Source organism: Callospermophilus lateralis, chromosome 17, assembly GCF_048772815.1.
Source record: "Callospermophilus lateralis isolate mCalLat2 chromosome 17, mCalLat2.hap1, whole genome shotgun sequence".
Taxonomy (NCBI): domain Eukaryota; kingdom Metazoa; phylum Chordata; class Mammalia; order Rodentia; family Sciuridae; genus Callospermophilus; species Callospermophilus lateralis.
In genome coordinates, this window is record NC_135321.1 from 75,121,921 (window position 1) to 75,139,208 (window position 17,288).

General features: G+C 55.4%; 1 protein-coding gene across 9 annotated transcripts in view; it reads right to left on the minus strand.

Annotated features, from left to right (window-relative positions):
* Positions 1-17,288, minus strand: part of Sema4d (semaphorin 4D) — a 112,766-nt gene that overhangs the window by 24,742 nt on the left and 70,736 nt on the right. For 7 of the 9 annotated variants that reach the window (XM_076836987.2, XM_076836986.2, XM_076836984.2 and 4 more), the window contains 10 exons: positions 15,805-16,140; positions 13,894-14,039; positions 11,409-11,471; positions 9,821-9,919; positions 6,045-6,138; positions 5,165-5,278; positions 3,074-3,219; positions 1,948-2,123; positions 1,708-1,864; positions 466-688 (listed from right to left, as the gene is read on the minus strand). In XM_076836987.2, coding sequence (XP_076693102.2) covers positions 466-688; positions 1,708-1,864; positions 1,948-2,123; positions 3,074-3,219; positions 5,165-5,278; positions 6,045-6,138; positions 9,821-9,919; positions 11,409-11,471; positions 13,894-14,039; positions 15,805-15,904 — 1,318 coding nt within the window. In that variant the 5' untranslated portion in view covers positions 15,905-16,140. Of the gene's footprint in view, positions 1-465; positions 689-1,707; positions 1,865-1,947; positions 2,124-3,073; positions 3,220-5,164; positions 5,279-6,044; positions 6,139-9,820; positions 9,920-11,408; positions 11,472-13,893; positions 14,040-15,804; positions 16,141-16,600; positions 16,700-17,288 lie in introns of all 9 variants that reach the window. The other 2 variants (XM_076836983.2, XM_076836985.2) reach the window with 2 other exon arrangements.

The window sequence follows — 17,288 nt, forward strand, 5'->3', positions numbered from 1 at the left end:
AAGGTCAGCTGCAAAACTCGAAGCTGTTACGGCTGCAGGCCACTGTCCCCATTCCAGAAACACAGGTAGGGGAGGCGGGCCTCCCACAGCAGGTTCAGGCTTCTCAGTCTGGTTCCTGGCGGGGGCAGGAATAAGGTCTCCCGCCAGCAGACAGGACAGGCCACGCTGATGGCAAAGGCAGCTGCAGGGGCACGGTCATCACCCCAGCTCTGTGGCAACAGGGACAGCTCTGCACCGCCCAGCCCAGATTCGGGTCATGGTTAATGAGTGTCCCGGGTGCCCGGATGGTCACAGAGATCTGGAAGCTGAGGCATGGCGACTTCTTAGAAATCCTCTCATGCCCTCACAATCGGCTGGGGCCATCTGGAGGTAGATGCTGCATCTAGTCGTACAAAATCAAGGACATTTCCCAATTTCCTTACCCCAGGACAGACGCGCCAAGAATGTCAGGCCCTCGGGACCCACCTGTGCTGACAAACATGACGTCGTAGACGGTCCCATCCAGAGCCTGGGTCCTGTCCACCACAATCTGAGTGTAGTTCACACCCTGTTTGATTAACCTGGGTCTGTTGTCTACTGGGGTCACCGAGTCGTCCATCAGAGGGTGGTCTTTGACGAACTGCAGCGTCTTGTCTGGTAAATTCAGAGAGCTGGTGTAGTTGGCGGCCCGTGCCTCCCTGTCGATGCACTGTGGGGGCAAAAAGACCCGTCGTTAATGTGCAACCGCCGGCAACCCAGCACGGCAACCCAGCACGGCTTCCGTGTGGCCTCTGGAGCTCGGAGCTCACGTCAGGCCAAGATTGGAAGGCCACACACCAGAATTCTAGGAAGCAGGCAAAGGTGAGTAACTGAAGTGGCCTTTTCCCAGGAACAAGGGGACACGGTTTGAAAGCACATCCCCAAGTTATGATTGTGTTTTGGGACACCTGATCAGTGGAGGAATTATCTATCTCATTTTGTTTTTTTAAAAATTTATTCTTCTCAGTTATGCTTGACAGCAGAATGCTCTTTGATTCATTGTGCACAAATGGAGCACAATCTTTCACTTCTCTGGTTGTACACAAAGCAGAGTCACACCATTTGTGCCATCGTACATATAACTAGGGTAATGACGTCCACCTGAAATCATCTGTTTATAAACGAAAAAGCTTAGCTTTCCCCTGAGAAGCGAAGCACGCTGACCACTGCTAAAGACCAGCCCAGTCCTAAGCAGCATAAAGGACAAGAGGCTGGAAGGACTTTTCCAGTTCTACCTTCACGATGTGGAGAAACCAACATTGATGACAAATGACATTTGACTGCACACAAGCAATGATGGTGTGGGCTGGAGGCCCCACACAGGGAGCCAGGGCTGGAGGAGCTCGGAGGACCAGGTCACAGCTCCACGCAAGAGCTGGTCAGTCACCCAAGCCACCACCAAGTCACCAGGCGGGTGCCCAGATCAGACTAGAATATCTTTCTTTATGCCTAAAATTTACTTTTATCGGAGGGGAAAAATGACTTCTAGTGATAAGTGGACAGCTCAGCTCATGAGGGTGCAGAGCCTGTGCCAAGAAATCACGATCCTCTGCAGGAAACTGAAACAAAATGGACCTCACTGTCTTATGTCTGTTTCCCAAGATCAGCCCACGCGGGGGACACGCCTTCTCACTTTGGCCGAGTGTGGCAACAGACAAACAGCCCTCCTGGACCCTGTCCCTCGCTCACCGCTCCGGGTCGCGGCGTGGGCACCGGGCCATTGTAGCGCACCCACTTGGTGTGGGACTGCTCCACCGTGGCACTCTGCATGTACTTCCCACCAGAGAAGACGGCCTCCACCGTGGACAGATTGTAGACGCACACCGCCGACAGCCCCACGTTGTTCCTGGGGACAGGGAGGCTGTGTGAGCGCCTCGGGGTCAGCAGGCAGCCAGGAGGGCAGGCACCCCATCTGCTAAGGGCACTTACAGCTGCGGGGTGAAGAGAGCGTAGAACACAGGCTCCTTCAGGCCCGGGGCCCGCAGTACGAACACATCCTGTAGCACGTTGAAGACCAGGCCGCTGTCCGGCCGGGAGCAGATCAGTCTGGCCTTCAGGAAGGAGGTCCACTTCTTCTGCAAGGTCCTCAGGCCGCCCTGGTCCCCCTGAAATCCCAAAGAAAAGACATGGAGGGGCAGTAGTGACCATTCCCCAAGGACCCTTGCTCTACCCTAAGGTCCCCAGTGCCTTCACTCAACAGGAGGCCACGTGGCAACTGTGTGTCCAAGGACTTCCATGGGGGACAAGTATCCACCAGCTCCGAACTGAGCAGCTGGTCAGTGACCACTGCTGCTGTCTTCAGGTTTCTGGACGGCTCTTTCCCAGGCCTCTCGCCCTGCCTCCCTGAAACTGCCATGTGAGCCCCGTCCTGAACTCTACCCTGAGGCAGCTCTCTCGTGCTAAGCACCTGCTAAAGCTCCTTATTTTGAAAGCATCCTCGCTTCCTAAGCACTCAAAGCTTTGTGTCTGACACACATTTAGTGCCAGTTCTCGCCTCTGAACTATAAACCATGAGAGAAAAATGGCGAAATTCCAATTCCAAAAGTCTGATGAATACACTCAACAAAAACTGACTTCTCGGCCAGGTGCGGTGGGGCACGAAACCATGTCCCAGTGGCTTGGGAGGCTGAGACAGGAGGATCTCGGTGAGGTGCTAAGCAACTCAGAGAGACCCTGTCTCTAAATAAAATACAAAAATGGGCTGGGGATGGGGCTCAGTGGTTGAGGGCCCCAGAGTTCAATCCCTGGTACCACCCCCCCCCCAAAAAAAAAACCCTGACTTTTCCCAGCCTGGGGTGGTCTGGGGAAGGTGCATCAAATCTCCAAATCCCCTGGCCAATCAGTCACATGTTGGTACCAAGGCCCCCTTGTCCCCAGAAAAACCACCAGAATTCCTGAGACAGGAGGCCTGGCACCCGAGAGGCCCCAAACGGTGCTACACAGGGTACAATGGCAGGGAAAGCGACCCACCAGACCAAAGCGGGGAGGGACCCCGTGCAGGTGCATGTCACCCAGGCGGGCACCGCGGACGCGCGGGAGGCGGGGCAGCGCTCACCCTGCACACTCTGGCCACACGCGGGATCGTGAGCTTGAAGACGAACTCGTACTCCACTGAGGCCTCCGTGAAGAAGAAGTAGATCCTGGGGTCCTGGCCCTCCTCAGGGCTCTTCCGGATCACGTCAGAAAACACGAAGCTGGGCTCTGCAGGGACCACGCGGAGCTCTGTCACCGTCCGCTCCCCAGCCAGTGCAGCCTGGAGGCCGGGGGCCTCTCCGTGAGAAGCGCGTGCCTGCCTCCCGGACTCCGGCAAGGAGCCCAGACACTGTCCTGCCTCCTCAACCTTGGAGTCGCCCCCTGGTGGTTCCGCAGAGCACGGGCCCAGGCCCACTGTCCTGAAGCAGCCTGGGGACCTCATGGAGCCAGACCTGGGCTGCCCCACACCGAGGGGCAGCCAGCTGTCCTGCATCTCAGGCCTCGGAATCTGCCCTCAGATCAAGAGACCGCAAAGAAGCCCAGAGGTCCACCAGCCACACCCCCAAGGAAGGCCCCCCACGAGGGGCCTCCCACCCCTGGCACCCCAAAGCCAAACATCAGACACGCACTGTCTGCAGCGGCAGGGCAGCCTGACCCCTCTGACTGGGCGCTGGGGGCCGGGCACTGGGAGCTCCATCTTTAATGTCCTGCTGGGAACCTCACCTGCCGCTGTCTGGCTGGGCACAAGATCACGAGCCACTCAAACAGGAACAAACTTTATTTGAAAAAACCGCCAATAGCACGCCCGTGCCCGGGAAGCTTCCCGATCCACCCACGCGGCGTTCTGCTGGTTCCTTCCCGGAACTCTAGCGCAAGCGCCTCCCCGGAATTCCCTCCTACTGCACTTTCCCAACCAATGGGAACTCTCCAGGAGTCCCGCAGCAGGAGTCCGGTATCCATATGAATGTAATTTTTAACATAATCATATCATCTCAATGGCTAGCTGGCATCACCTTTCAATCAAAAATGCCATGCATCATATTAATTGGCTGTGGCTCCCAGCATCTCCCCCCTTCTGTTTAATTAAGAAACAAGTAATGTGGCTAGGGACCGTGCCTGTTAGGTTTGTCCAATTCAACATATGGTTCTTACCCGTCATTGGAAAACTGACCTTTAGGCGTCAGCCTCCTGTCTTAGGTTGATACCATTGCAATTGGATCATACCCGTCACTGACTACCGGTCCAGCAAATAGCCATACTTGTGGATAGGCCTATGCACCAGTGGGGGGGTGAGGTTCTTTGCCTCACCTCTGTTGGCCCCCAGATTTGGCCTTGGTGCCAGTGGGGGGGTGAGGTTCTTTGCCTCACCTCTGTTGGCCCCGTACGGGCCACCAGTTGCCGCTGTCTGGCTGGGCACAAGATCACGAGCCACTCAAACAGGAACAAACTTTATTTGAAAAAACCGCCAATAGCACGCCCGTGCCCGGGAAGCTTCCCGATCCACCCACGCGGCGTTCTGCTGGTTCCTTCCCGGAACTCTAGCGCAAGCGCCTCCCCGGAATTCCCTCCTACCAACCAATGGGAACTCTCCAGGAGTCCCGCAGCAGGAGTCCGGTATCCATATGAATGTAATTTTTAACATAATCATATCATCTCAATGGCTAGCTGGCATCACCTTTCAATCAAAAATGCCATGCATCATATTAATTGGCTGTGGCTCCCAGCACTCACCACATCCCAGCCTGATTATCCGAGCCCTCCTTTTACTCTCAGAATCCCACTTTTTGGGGGGATGGGGCAGTACTGGGGATTGGACCCAGGAACCCTTTCCTGAGCTACCTCACAGCCCTTCTTAGAAAGACAGGGCCTCCCTAAGTTGCCTAAGTGGCTGAGGCTGGCCTCGAACTTGTGATCTTCCTGCCTCAGCCTCCTGAGTTGCACGGATGACAGGCTGTACTACCACACTGGGCTCAGAGTCTCACTTTTATGAAACCCTCCCAAATCTGTTTTCTGGATGGACCCAGTGAGATGCCCCCAACTCCAGCGTGGGTCCTGAGTAGCACTGGGGACATCCCCACGCCCAGGGGCTGGCACCAGCTGAGGACCCGACCGAGAGGCAGCCAAGGAAGAAATGGAAGGTGCACCCCTCCCGCCAGGAGACTGGGCCTCTTACCGTTCAGCCACGGGATGGCGTACTCCGTCCTCAGAGGACTGTGGGAAGAGTTTCGGGAAATGATGGGTTCGCTTCCCAAAAAATTATACGACGTCCCAGAATAAAGCTCTCCATCTGCAGCAGGCGGGAGGAAAGGGGAGAAGGGAGTCAGCCTCCCGCTAGGCACGAAGGCCGGGACCATCTTCAACGCCATTTCTCTGTCACCTGGGCAACCCCCTACCCCCCAGCAGGAAAGTCAGCTCCCCATCTCTGGGGTGCGCGTCCGCACTTCCTAGGTCCTGCGCTGCCCCTCGACCTGGATGACTGCCGGTGCCACATTCCACAAGTTAAGAGGCGATGACCGACCGACAGCAATGACTGACAGCTCCTCGATTTAGGATGGGACCACGCCCAGATAAGCCCCCGGGAACTGAAGACATCCTACGCCAAAAATGCACCGACTCCGCCGCCTCTGCCCAATCCCGCGGCTGGGCCTCGCCTGCCTCACGCGTGTGCAGAACGCCACGTCAGCCTGCTGCGCCTAACAGCCCACTTCCCAACGAGGTGACGCACCCCTCGGGTGCCTGCGTGGCTCCCAGCCCTTGCCTCCGATGCACGAGACCCCCGCAGCAGGTGTGCCTGGTGGTGACCCCTCTCTCCAACTGGGGCATCCACTCCACATGCTGAATGACATGGTCCAAAGGCGCACATACAGCAAGGTGTCACACCGTGGTGACTGGTCATGAACCTCGAGTTCAAAAGCCCTCACTCAAGCGTCTGTTCAGAGGGACGCCTTCCCCCAGGGTAGCCAGCACCTAAACAGAGCTGAGGGCAGCAGGACCGAGCAGGGAAGAGGAGCCGAGTGGCCACGGGGATGTAGCCGTGCGGGTGCAGGACTTACCAACCATGACGGACGTGTAGCTGTGTGCTGGGTCAAAGGGACACCTTCCTTTGCCATCTTCATTTTTTCCCAGAAACTTAAAGGATGTTAAGTTCTAAAATTGAATAAAAAGGAAAAGCATCTAAACCATTGGAGCTTCCAGGGTGATGATGTGATTCGGTGCCAGTTAATTTTACAGATTCTTTATTCTCGTCAGACTGAGAGGGCAGAGTAAGTGGGTGCTGACCCGTGGGTCCTGCCTCAGGCCCCTGGCCTCGGCTGACCCACCTGTAAGGCACAGGAGGTGACGCTGTGGCTCTAAGGTAGTCTACAGGCCAGGGCAAACCAAACACAGGACATATTCAGCAAGCCGCCAGAACACCGTGGGCAGAATTACAGTATCCATAAAGACAGGAAGTCAGGTGCTGGAGGGCACCCACCTGTAATCCCAGCAGCTAGGGAGGCTGAGGCAGGAGGGTCACAAGTTCAAAGCCAGCCTCAGCAACTTAGCAAGACCCCGTCTCAATATAGAACATAAAGAGGGCTGGGGTTGTGGCTCAGTGGTTAAGCATCCTGGATTCAATTCCTAGTACCCCCCCAAAAAGACAGGAAGAACTATAGTATCCAATGAACAGGTTACACAAACCAACGCAGAAACCCTACTGCCCTCCCACGGTGACCATGCAGACAGATGCCGCAGTCGGGCTGGGCACAAGTCACGAGCCACTGAAGCAGGAACAAACTTTATTTCTGAACTCCACCAGCACGCTCCACACGCGCTCCCCGGGAACTCTCCCGAACGCCACCCAAGGCCGCTCCTCCAGGAACACACCACACCAACCGGAACTCCCACCACGGGAACTTCACCAACCAACGCGAACTCTTCAGGAATCCCCGCGAGAGCTCAACCGGAACTCAACGGGAACTCCGCGAGAACTCAAAAGTCATCATCTTAATGCCTCGCTGGCGTCACCTCTCAACCAATACTATCGGCAAAACGCCAGGGGCCATTCCGACTCAGCTGTGGCCCTCAGCAGATAGATCCATTTCTGAATATGAAGAGCAAACCCAGTCTGCCTCACAAGAAACTCAGGCAAGAATCACCACCTCAGGATAATCTCACTGACAAAGCCAAACCTGTACCAGGCAAAGACACATCAACTACATAAAGAACCGGAAAGCTGCTGGGCGTGGTGGCGCACATCTGTGATCCCTGCAACTCAGGAGGCTGAGACAGGAGGGTTGCAAGTTCTGAGGCCAGCTTCAGCAACTAAGTGAAGTTCTAAGCAACTCAGTGAGATCCTGTCTCAAATAAAAAGGGTTGGGGACGTGGCTCAGGGGTTAAGTGCTCCTGGTACAAAACAAAAAACAAAAACACCCAGAAAACTCTCAAACAGGGAAAAACAGGACAACATTAAAGACAAATTGTGGGGAATTCCTGCAAAATGACAGATGAGGCGTGTCCACCTCTTCATATATGAGGGTTTGTAGAAATGCACACAGAAGATAGCTCAGGATGACAACAGGTGGAACCAGCAGTTGATATAAGAACCAACCCTGGGGCGAACCTGCAGGAAATTCAGGGAGCGCTCAGACAGAAAATAAAAGTGGGATGCTGCTGTAAGCCAGTAAGTAGCCTGGGAAGGCTGAGGAGGGCTGGCCTGGGGAATTATGGTACATTTTCTTAGCTACTGGGATAAAATCAGATTTGTACAGGAAAATGTCATTATCCTTAAGAGAAGCTCATAATGACAACTGGGAGGCATGGGTCATGCATCAGCATGTACACACACTTGCACACACAGCCACGTGTGTGCACACACATTCCCAACTGCCCCATCTCAGCGGTTCCACTTTTTATAAGTCTGAAAAATTTTAATGAAAGTATCAGGAAAAGCTATAGGTCTAGGTTTAAACCAAATGCACCAACCACAGACATCTCTGCAGAATGTTCAAAGATAGTACTGCAAGCTTCTGAGTAGCTAGAGGTCAGCCTGGCGGTGGGTTTCTAGTACAACTGCACTTTTTTTTTCTTTCATTTTCTGCACTAAAGCAAAAACAAAATTGCTGTCTTTGAAGACTGGGGATCACATCCCAGAAGCTCCTCACCCCCTTCCCAAATCAACTTCTGCTGTCAGCATCTATCTGTGCTCACAGACAGCCAGACAGACCCGTGCTGTGGGTCTCACCAGACGTCTCTGTGGGACGGCCAGAGTGCCAAGTGAGTTTCTCATGAGTCCAGGCTTTGTCTGGTTCTTTCTGACTCAAGGTTAGAGTTTTTAATTGTAGTACTGGGGATCAAACTCAAGGTCTCCTGCAAGCTGGGCAAGCGTTCCACCTCCGAGTCCCATGCCTCCGTCATATTCCAACAGCAAATGAAGCTTTTCATGACAGTGGTCTCCCCCACCCACGATTTCGCCTTTTGCCGTTTTAGGTAGCTGCAGTCAACAGTGCATTCTGAGTAGTGTGACGAACTCATACACCATTAGTCACTGGGTAGCCACCTTGGTTATCAGATGAAGCCTCTAGGGTTTCACCCTATAGGTCATGGGACTATATCCAGCAGATAAGGAGGAAGTACTGGTGAGCGGATTTTTATATTTGTCAGGTACTCATTAATCTAGGACTATCAGTAGAAAATATGCTTGGTTTTTAGTTCTTCCACGTACTTAACTTCAAATGCTCCATCTTACAAAGAGACAACCTCATGTGGATACAGTCATCTGGTCCTTGACAAAAGGTGCCAAAAATATACATTGGAAAAAGCCCAGCCTTTTAAACAAACAGCACTGGGAAAACTGGAGACCCATCTGCAGGAGAATGACACTAGATCCCCATCTCTCACCCCGGACGAAAGTCAATTCAGACTGGATCAAAGACCCAGGAATAAGTCTAGAAACGCTGCAGCTGCTACGAGAGAACCCAAGGGAAACACTCCAACACACAGGCGCAGACAGACTTCCGCCACAGGACTCCTCAAACCCAGCCACAATACCAGGAACCAATCAATGGAACGGCATCAGATTAAAAAGCTTCTGCACAGCAAAGGAAACAGTAATGGGAGGAGAGAAACTGCAGAAGGGGAGAAAACCTTTCTCAGCTACTCGCCCCACAGAGAATCACTATTCACAATATACAAAGAACTCAAAAAAAATCAACATCCCAAAAAACATCCAATAAATGGGCAAATGAACTAAAGAGACACTTCTCAAGAAAAGTACAAATGGCCAATGAAGATCTGAAAAAAATCATCAGCATCTTTAGCCACTGGGGAAATGCAAATCAAAACTACACTGAGATTTCATCTCCAGTTAGAAGGGTAGCCATTAAGAAAACAAATAGCCCTAGATGGAGGTGAGGATGCGGGAAAAAGGAACGCTTGTGAATTGTGTATTAGCACGGCTGCTGTGGAAATCAGTCTGGAAGTTCCTCCCAATACTAGGGACCAAGCTATCCCCTCTCCCCGGGTATTTATCCTGAAGAATTCAAGCCAGCATGCTGCAGTGAGAAGGCATACCCAGGCACACCCTCCAGCCCTGCCTCAGGCCACACCCCTGGCCACAGACTCGAGCTCAGAGGAGACATGGGGGCTGTGTGCCCTTGATCACAGGGTGGCTGGGCTTCCTGCAGGGCCAGGAACTGCTTCCAAGTCTTCACACAGCTGACCTGAGAAAATCCTATTGTTTGGGGGGTCAGGGATCGTCTCTATGCCCCCCCCCAGGGCTCCCTGTCTGCTGTGACCCCGGGCCAGGCTGCCCCGAGTTCATCTGGTACAAGGGATGCGTCCGTGGCCTTACCAGGTGGTCACAGGTGGGCTGGAACGCGTTGGTCCCACAAACGTACAGGGTGGTGGCGCTGAGCGGCTGGAGCACCCGGATGTAGTTGAGACATTCTGTCTGCAGGAGAGGAAAACAGCTCACAGCTCCGGCTGCAGGAGCCTTCACTCTGCGAGCCGCGAGCCCCGCTCACTCGCCCCTGGGCCTTGTTCTCCAAGTCCTCCCCTTCACACCCGGGCCTTCCACAGAGTGGGGGTTCACGGACACCCCAGTATGACCCCTGGCACACCTAAACCTCAGGCTGGCCTGTAATCTCGCCTCTGCAGTGTCCACAGGCTGTTCAGGTGCCAGACAGAGTTCAGTTCAGTCCTTAATTGACACTCTGCAAAGATCTGGCAACCAAACAAAGCCGTGTGAGCTGACCTCAAATGGTACTGGGGACACCCGCTAGAGACAGAGATGCAATTTCCTCTTGCTGAACACACAAACCATTGGTCTTGCGGCTGAACCTGCCAAAGACTACCCCACACTGAATCCCTCTGCCTTCCTGGAGACCCACCCTCTGCCCGCTGCACCCACTAAACTGGAAAGTCTCGGGATCCAGGCCCAACCATGCCCCAGGGGAGAGGCTGGGCCCCCAGGGGGAAGGCCAGCTCAGCGTCCTAAAAGGGCCCCTCGGGAAGACAAGGAGCCTTTTAAGAACCCATGAACTATTTAGGGTAAAAAGCACTTGGATTCTATGTGCCACAGGCTGAAATTATCTCAGTTCAAGGAAGTTTCCCTCTGCCGTGACTCTTTCTAAACTGGTCATTCACAATCTCCTCCCGCACTGGGCTGGGAGGGCCTGTCCACGGTCAGGGCTCTCGGTCTCATTCAGCTCTAGCAGGACTCCCTGCGGCACCCGTGATCTGTCTCAGAGCCTGCTTTCGCTCATTTCCTAAGCTCACGCTGGGTGTGGGGACAAACGATCGAGTAAGCGTCTAGCGCTTTGCAAAAAAAAAAAAAAAAAAACTTGTTAAAAAAAAAAATCTGTTTTGAACTTAGCCAACAACTGCTGGAATTTGCCCTAATTCCACTGCCATGACCAATAATCAAGGACGACTGGGCTCTTGTCGTCTGGGAGTGTGGACATCTGCATGGCCTCAGGCGGGGACACAAAGGCACGGAGGATGCTGAGGGTGACCCAGAGCTCCTGGCAGGAAAGGACACTCTCCCAGCATCCCCTGAATGGGCCTCTCACCGAGTGCCCAAGGGACGCACATCTGCCAGGAAACCCTCAGACCGTGCAATCCCTCCAAGCCCTCGTCTGCTGGCCACAGAGGGAGCACAGTGAGTCCCACGGCTGACACCATTTGCCAGTGGCCACTAGAAACGCTGTCTCTGGTCAAAATCTCAGGCCATGTGAATGATGAATTCAATTCACTAAACGAAAACAATATTTCCTGAACGCCTCCTGTGTTTGGCATTGCTGTGAGAGCCAATCCCAATACTCAGGAGCACAAGAGACGAGGTAACCGTGTCCACCATTCAACCTGCTGCCACGCCAGCCTGCAGGAGATGACCACCAAGACGTACTGGGTGGCGTCCTGCAGCTTGCAAGAGAGATTACCTGCTTCGATTTCCCCTTATCTGCACATTTTGCTTTCTTGTCTTCTGAGACCTTCCAGTACACCTGTGAGGGAGAATGGGCCATTTCACTGAATGTTCTCCTGTGAGGCCTCCAAACTGATGCCGAAATAACAACAGGCCAGACATGGTAGTGCACGCCTGTAATCCCAGCTACTCAGGGGGCTAAGGCAGGAGGAGTGCAAGTTCAAGGCCAGCCTCAGCAACTTAGTGAGATTGTCTCAAAATAAAAAACAAAAACAAACAAACAAAAAAAGACATTAAAAGGGCTGGGGATGCAGCTCAGCAGTGGAGTGCTTGCACAGTACATATAAGGCCCTGGGTTCGATCCTCAGTACCACAAAAACGATAATCGTAACAACAGGACATTTCTTATGACCCAGGGACTCTTATAGATATTGGGGGTCAGCAGTCAGGAAACACATAGAGCTTCCTGGGCAGAGGGGATCCCCAGGTGAGGTGAGGATCACCCTGGGCTAACTCCACAGGCTTCCACCACGTGCCCCCGCGGCAAACACATCACCCAGGTTGGAATTTTCACAGCAATAGAGTCTTAACTGGGACACGGAAGGCAGAACCCGTCACAACTGGAAGAGCAGCTTCCTTCAGAAGCACCAGTGCAGATGAGGCTCGTGGTCCTCGCATGAGACCCCCGAGGGCGGAGGAACCTGAGATTAGTGGTGTGGCCTGCTCATGCTCCCAGGGAGTCCCCGAAGATAGAAGTCCCTCTACCTTCTCTCTATGTCCCCCTGGGGAGCACAGAGGCCCTTCACAGGACAGTGGCTGGCACTCGGAGGCTGTCTGTGGTCCAGCTCATACTGGACTCCATGCTTCTCCAAGATGATTCTAGAGACAGAACCTTAGGCCTGGTGACCACAAGGTGACGGGGCCTAGAGCAAAATATCCACCAGACACACAGGGAGGAAGGGGCTCAGCAGGAGGTGAGACCACCTCACCCTTCCGCTCAAGTGACTTCTGACTATAACCTCTGTCTTCAAAGGATGATGCTCAGAAGCTCATCCGTGTATCCAACAGAAATAAAAATGCTAAAACTTGGAGATGAAGAGAATATACAACACAGAGCTCCAGGGCAGACATGCACAACACAGGCCGGAGCTGCCTCCTTACCCAGGGCAGGAAAACTAGCCAACTGCTAGGCCTGGGAGCCAGCCCGGGGGCTGCCACTGGCCAAGAACAGGGCAACTTGAGCATCAAATAAGGATGGGTTGCAGCCCAGGGGTACAGCACTTGCCTGGCATGCATGAGGCCCTGGGTTCCACCCCAGCCTTGCAAAAGAAAAAAAAAATTTCCACCCTGACACTAACAATTACATAACTGAAAACTCACTGTTGCCCTCGGGGTAGAATTGAATCGTTCATAATATCAATGCCCAGCAACTTTCCTGCCCTGGCACTCCCAGGACCCAAACAGGTGACAGTGGGCACTCTGGCTGACAGATGAAAAAGGAGAGGCAGAACCACACTATTTTGCTGGGCGCGGTGGCAACGTCTGTCATCCCAGCTGCTTGGGAGGCTGTAGGAGGGAGACTGCGGGTACAAAGCCAGCCTCAGTAATTTGGTGAGGCCCTAAGCAACTTAGCAGAACCCAGTCTCAAAATAAAATATAAAAAAAAGGGCTGGGGATGTGGATCAGTGGTTAAGCACCCCTGGTACCTCCCCGCTGCCCCCCAAAACTGCCTTTTGCAACACTTAACAAGATGCTGGACCTTGGCTGGGTGGGTCACAGGCCACTGAGGCCCAGGAGGGAGGACCCCACCTGCCGGAGAAGTCTCCCTCCCTGGCCTGCGCGGACAAACCTCTGGACCCAACAGGTGGCTGAGAATGTGCACAAGGACAGACCCAGGCTAGACTCTGCGAGGATACAAGGGGCCGGGCCACGGCTGGGGCACCAGACAGGCTGCACAGAGCACCTTTTCCAGGAAGGAAACGGAGGCTGGGCCCTAGAAATGGAGGCCGCCTGGACAGTGCGGCCAGTCACGTGATGCGGCTGATTTCCATCTGACTCCAACTACACGTGCAAACGAATACAACAAACACCCTCCGTGCGTGAGTCTGCGAAGTCTGAGTGCTAACTGAGCCGGCAGGACGTGAGGCCGGAGGTGGTGTGATCAGACAACAAGGAGTCCCTTCCCTAACAGCTATACAGATGAAGGAGGCAGTGCTGGGATTTGCTTCAACGCCCCCAGAGGCGGAGAGTGTCACAGGCAGCGGTGAGGGACAGCCTGGCTTTCCAGGAACCACTGGGGATGCAGGGCCACGGCCCTTGCTTATGGGCATGGTGGAGGTTCTTCCCTAATAGGAAGTTCAGGAAGAAAAGATGGAAAGCGGCAGGTCTCTGGGTGAGCTGCTGTGGGCAGGAGCCCAGGCTGGAGGGGCACAGACAGGGAGTCGGGAGTTCAGGGCAGGCTGCCCGGTGTGCGGAGCCCCAGGGCCGAGGGCAGGACCTACCTCGTGCTGCTTCCTGGAGATGTCCAGCGCCTTCAGCGCAAAGACGGCCTCCCGCGCGCCCACGTACAGCGTGTCCTCATCCTCACTCATCAGCAAGGCCGAGTAGTTGTAGATGCCTGGCTCGTGGAACTGCACCAGACCCACCTCTGCAGGAGGCCAGGGGAGACGTCAGAGCATCTGAGCAAATGCTGGCAAGTGCCAGGTCCACGCCCCACACAAGGGACCCAGCCTTCCTTTCCCATCCCTCAAGACCTGCCAAGTGGTCTCCCAGGAGACGAGAGGCCAGCACTCCGTCTGCCCCCCACCTCTCCCCTACTTGACTTTAATCGCTCATGGATAAAGCTTAAAATATTATAACCTTTTCGGGGGGGGTGGGCAGCAGCTCCTGGGGACTGAACTCAGGGGCACTCGACCACTGAGTCACCTCCCCAGCCCTATTTTGTAGTTTACTTAGAGACAGGTTCTCCCTGAGTTTAAGATTTTCTTTTGCAGGAGATGTTTTATTTCAAAATCTATTTTTTTAAAAAATCATCTTTGGAGAATAGAGCCCTCAATCCACGAAATTCCCGGTAATCTCCACCACAAACTCCCAAGACGGAGACAAGTAATGCTTTTTCTACTTGTCGGTGGCTGCAGCAAGAGCCACGCAGCAGCACGAGCTCACCCAGTGGTCAGGGCTCACGCTCCTTATCTCCTGATTCCCTGCTGCTCCTTCTGACCGTCCTGGCATCCACCCCAGGGCTCTGAACTGGACTCCCACCTTTCTATCACCAAGTGGGCCCTGGGAGGGCTGGTGTTCTGGAGGTGTCTGCAGTTCCTGACGGCGCCTCACCTCCAGCGGTCCCTCTGCACGTACCACTCCCTCCGCTGAGACGCCCCTTAAGGCCTGTGCCGAGCTCATCCTGAGGTCCCCCTTGGCAACCCCCTCCCTGCGGCTGTGACTGACTCTGACTGAGCTGATGTCTCCCTGTTGCTCAGTCTTGGCTCTCCCTGATCCCTGCCTGTTGAACCATGTGCCCCTGAGAGCGGAAAGGCGTTTTATAAAGCCCCCCAGGACCTTTCCTGGCTTTCCAGGAACCACTGGGGATGCAGGGCCACAGCCCTTGCTAACTGAGGTTATCACAGTGACTAGTTTATGGTAGATGCCCAGTCAACTACCATTAAGGTCCAAAATAGATATAAAGGAGCCAGGTGCAGTGGTGCATGCCTGTAATCCCAGCAACTTGGGAGGCTGAGTCAGGAGGATCCAAGTTTGAGGCTAGCCACAACAATTTAGTGAGGCCCTATATCAAAATCCAACATAAAAAGGGCTGGGGATGTGGCTCAGTTGTAAAGCGCCTCTGGGTTCAATCCCCAGTGCCTTCCCAACCCCCTCAAAGAAGAGACTCAGGGGTCAACTCTTGCTGATCTCCTGATTTTCCCACATGCAGGCCTGGCTCGGTGCACAGATGGCCAGTGAGCAGCACCTAGCCCAGCACCCAGCGCTTAAGCTCTCCACCCACCGAGCCAGAGACTGGGGGCCAAGACACCTCTCCCAGGGGCGGGGATAACTAAAACCCGAATCAGCAACAGCAAGTGAGAGTCGCTGGTGGGAAGCCGGGACACAGGAGTGTCCTCGGGAGCCAGGGGCACAGGCTCAGCCTGGGCTCAGCCCCCGAGGTCACCAGGTAGGAGCAGGTGAGCTTCCTTTCGGGGGCCCCAGTTCAGACACCAAGTCAGGATCCTGAGCAAACCCTGCTCTGGTCCCCAGAGCAGCCTCTGAAGCCGTTGCCTGAGGCGGTCAGCTGGTACCAAAGCTCCAGGGGCAGAGAACCCACCAGTGAAATGCCGAGATGCCAGCCGTCCACCTGTGTCCACCCGTGTCCCAAGCGTGGGGTCGCCACCGGCACCCACTCGAGCATTGGCTCTCACCTCTGTGCTCCCAGGTGATCCGGGGTACGGGTGCGAAGGCCACCGCCGTCCCAAACACCAGCGCCAGGGCCGCGAGCAGCCCCCCGATGGGGGCATGCATCCTCGTGGGGGGGGCCACCGGGCCTTCAGCAGCAAACGCTCATGGGCAGGAGGCTGCGGGGAGCAGGGGTCAGCGGGACGCTGCTCAGAACCGCAGGGCCACAGCCGGCAGCACGGGTCGGAGCCACGGAGCCGCGGGGCGCCTCGGAAGCCGCATGTCCCTGCTGGCCGCTGAGCCGAGGGCACCCACCAGCTCACCCTCAGGACCCAGGGCGTTCCTCAGGCTCCGGAAGGAAGCTACAAGACAGCGCAGAGAAAGGACGTGAGGCCACCCGCCGCCCGGACTGGCTCCACTCCTGCTCAGACGCACAGAGGGCGACGCGGACGTGGGGACGTGGGTGGCTCCTGGAGGGACAGCCTGGTGCAGAGCTCAGGGGACCACGCTGGACGCCACGAGCGTTCCCCGCCCTTCCCCACAGTGGCCAGCCCCACAGCGCGGGACGGGCCCAGCCTGGTGTGGACCCCAGACCACAGGCGGTTGGCGGCCGGGCTTCCTTCCTGCGCGGCTCTGCGCAGCTGGTGGGAGATGAAAGTGAGCAGAAAGGAACTGGGTTTCAGCCTCCCCTGGGGACCTCTGCTTCCCCCTTCCTGCAGCGCTCCCCCCAGGGAATGGCCAGAGAAGGACCAGGGCTGCCGGGGCTGGAACACACACACACACACACACACGCAGGAGTCTCACCAGGCAGGAGGCACCGACCTACAGGACATGGCTGTCCTCGCTGGGACCGCGGTGAAATGTCCCAGCCTCACTGTCAGAGGCCGTCACTCCGGGGAAACCCTGGTCCCTAGTGCAGATCTGCCCAGTAGGCAGAGCGCCCGTTAGGACAGGCCGATGCTATCTGGCAAAACTGGCCAGACTGGAAGCCACGTGTGCCCACGGTTCCTGAGCCCATCCCTCCCGTCCTCAGAGTGCTCCGGTGGTGCTCTGGCCTTCCACACTGAGCTCCCTCCTGCTCCCTGGGCCCTAACTTGGCCGAGCAGAGCCAAGCGAACTACCAGGGGGCCTTGCAGGTGGCAACAGGGCGGCATCAGGGGACAGACAGGGGCCAGCGGCAGCACAACCCTGACCCCCCTGGCCAGGGCCTCGGGCTGCTGCTGGCTCCTCCGTCCCCAACAGGCCATCGAGTCTGGGCATTTTCATGTCACATTGCCTCCAAACTGCGACACAGAGTTCTGGGTCCCTTGTCCCTGGCCACGTGAGGGTCACAGCACATGCACCTCTGAGCTCCAGGTTGGCCCCCACCTTGTATTCCTGCACCTCAATCAGGCAAAGCCAGAACAAGAAGCCTGGTTCTGCGGACAGCCAGTCCTGAACTCCATGTCCTGGCCCCCCAAAGGGCACTTCCTGTCCCTGCATTCTCAGTAACAGAATCCCGAGCTTCCTT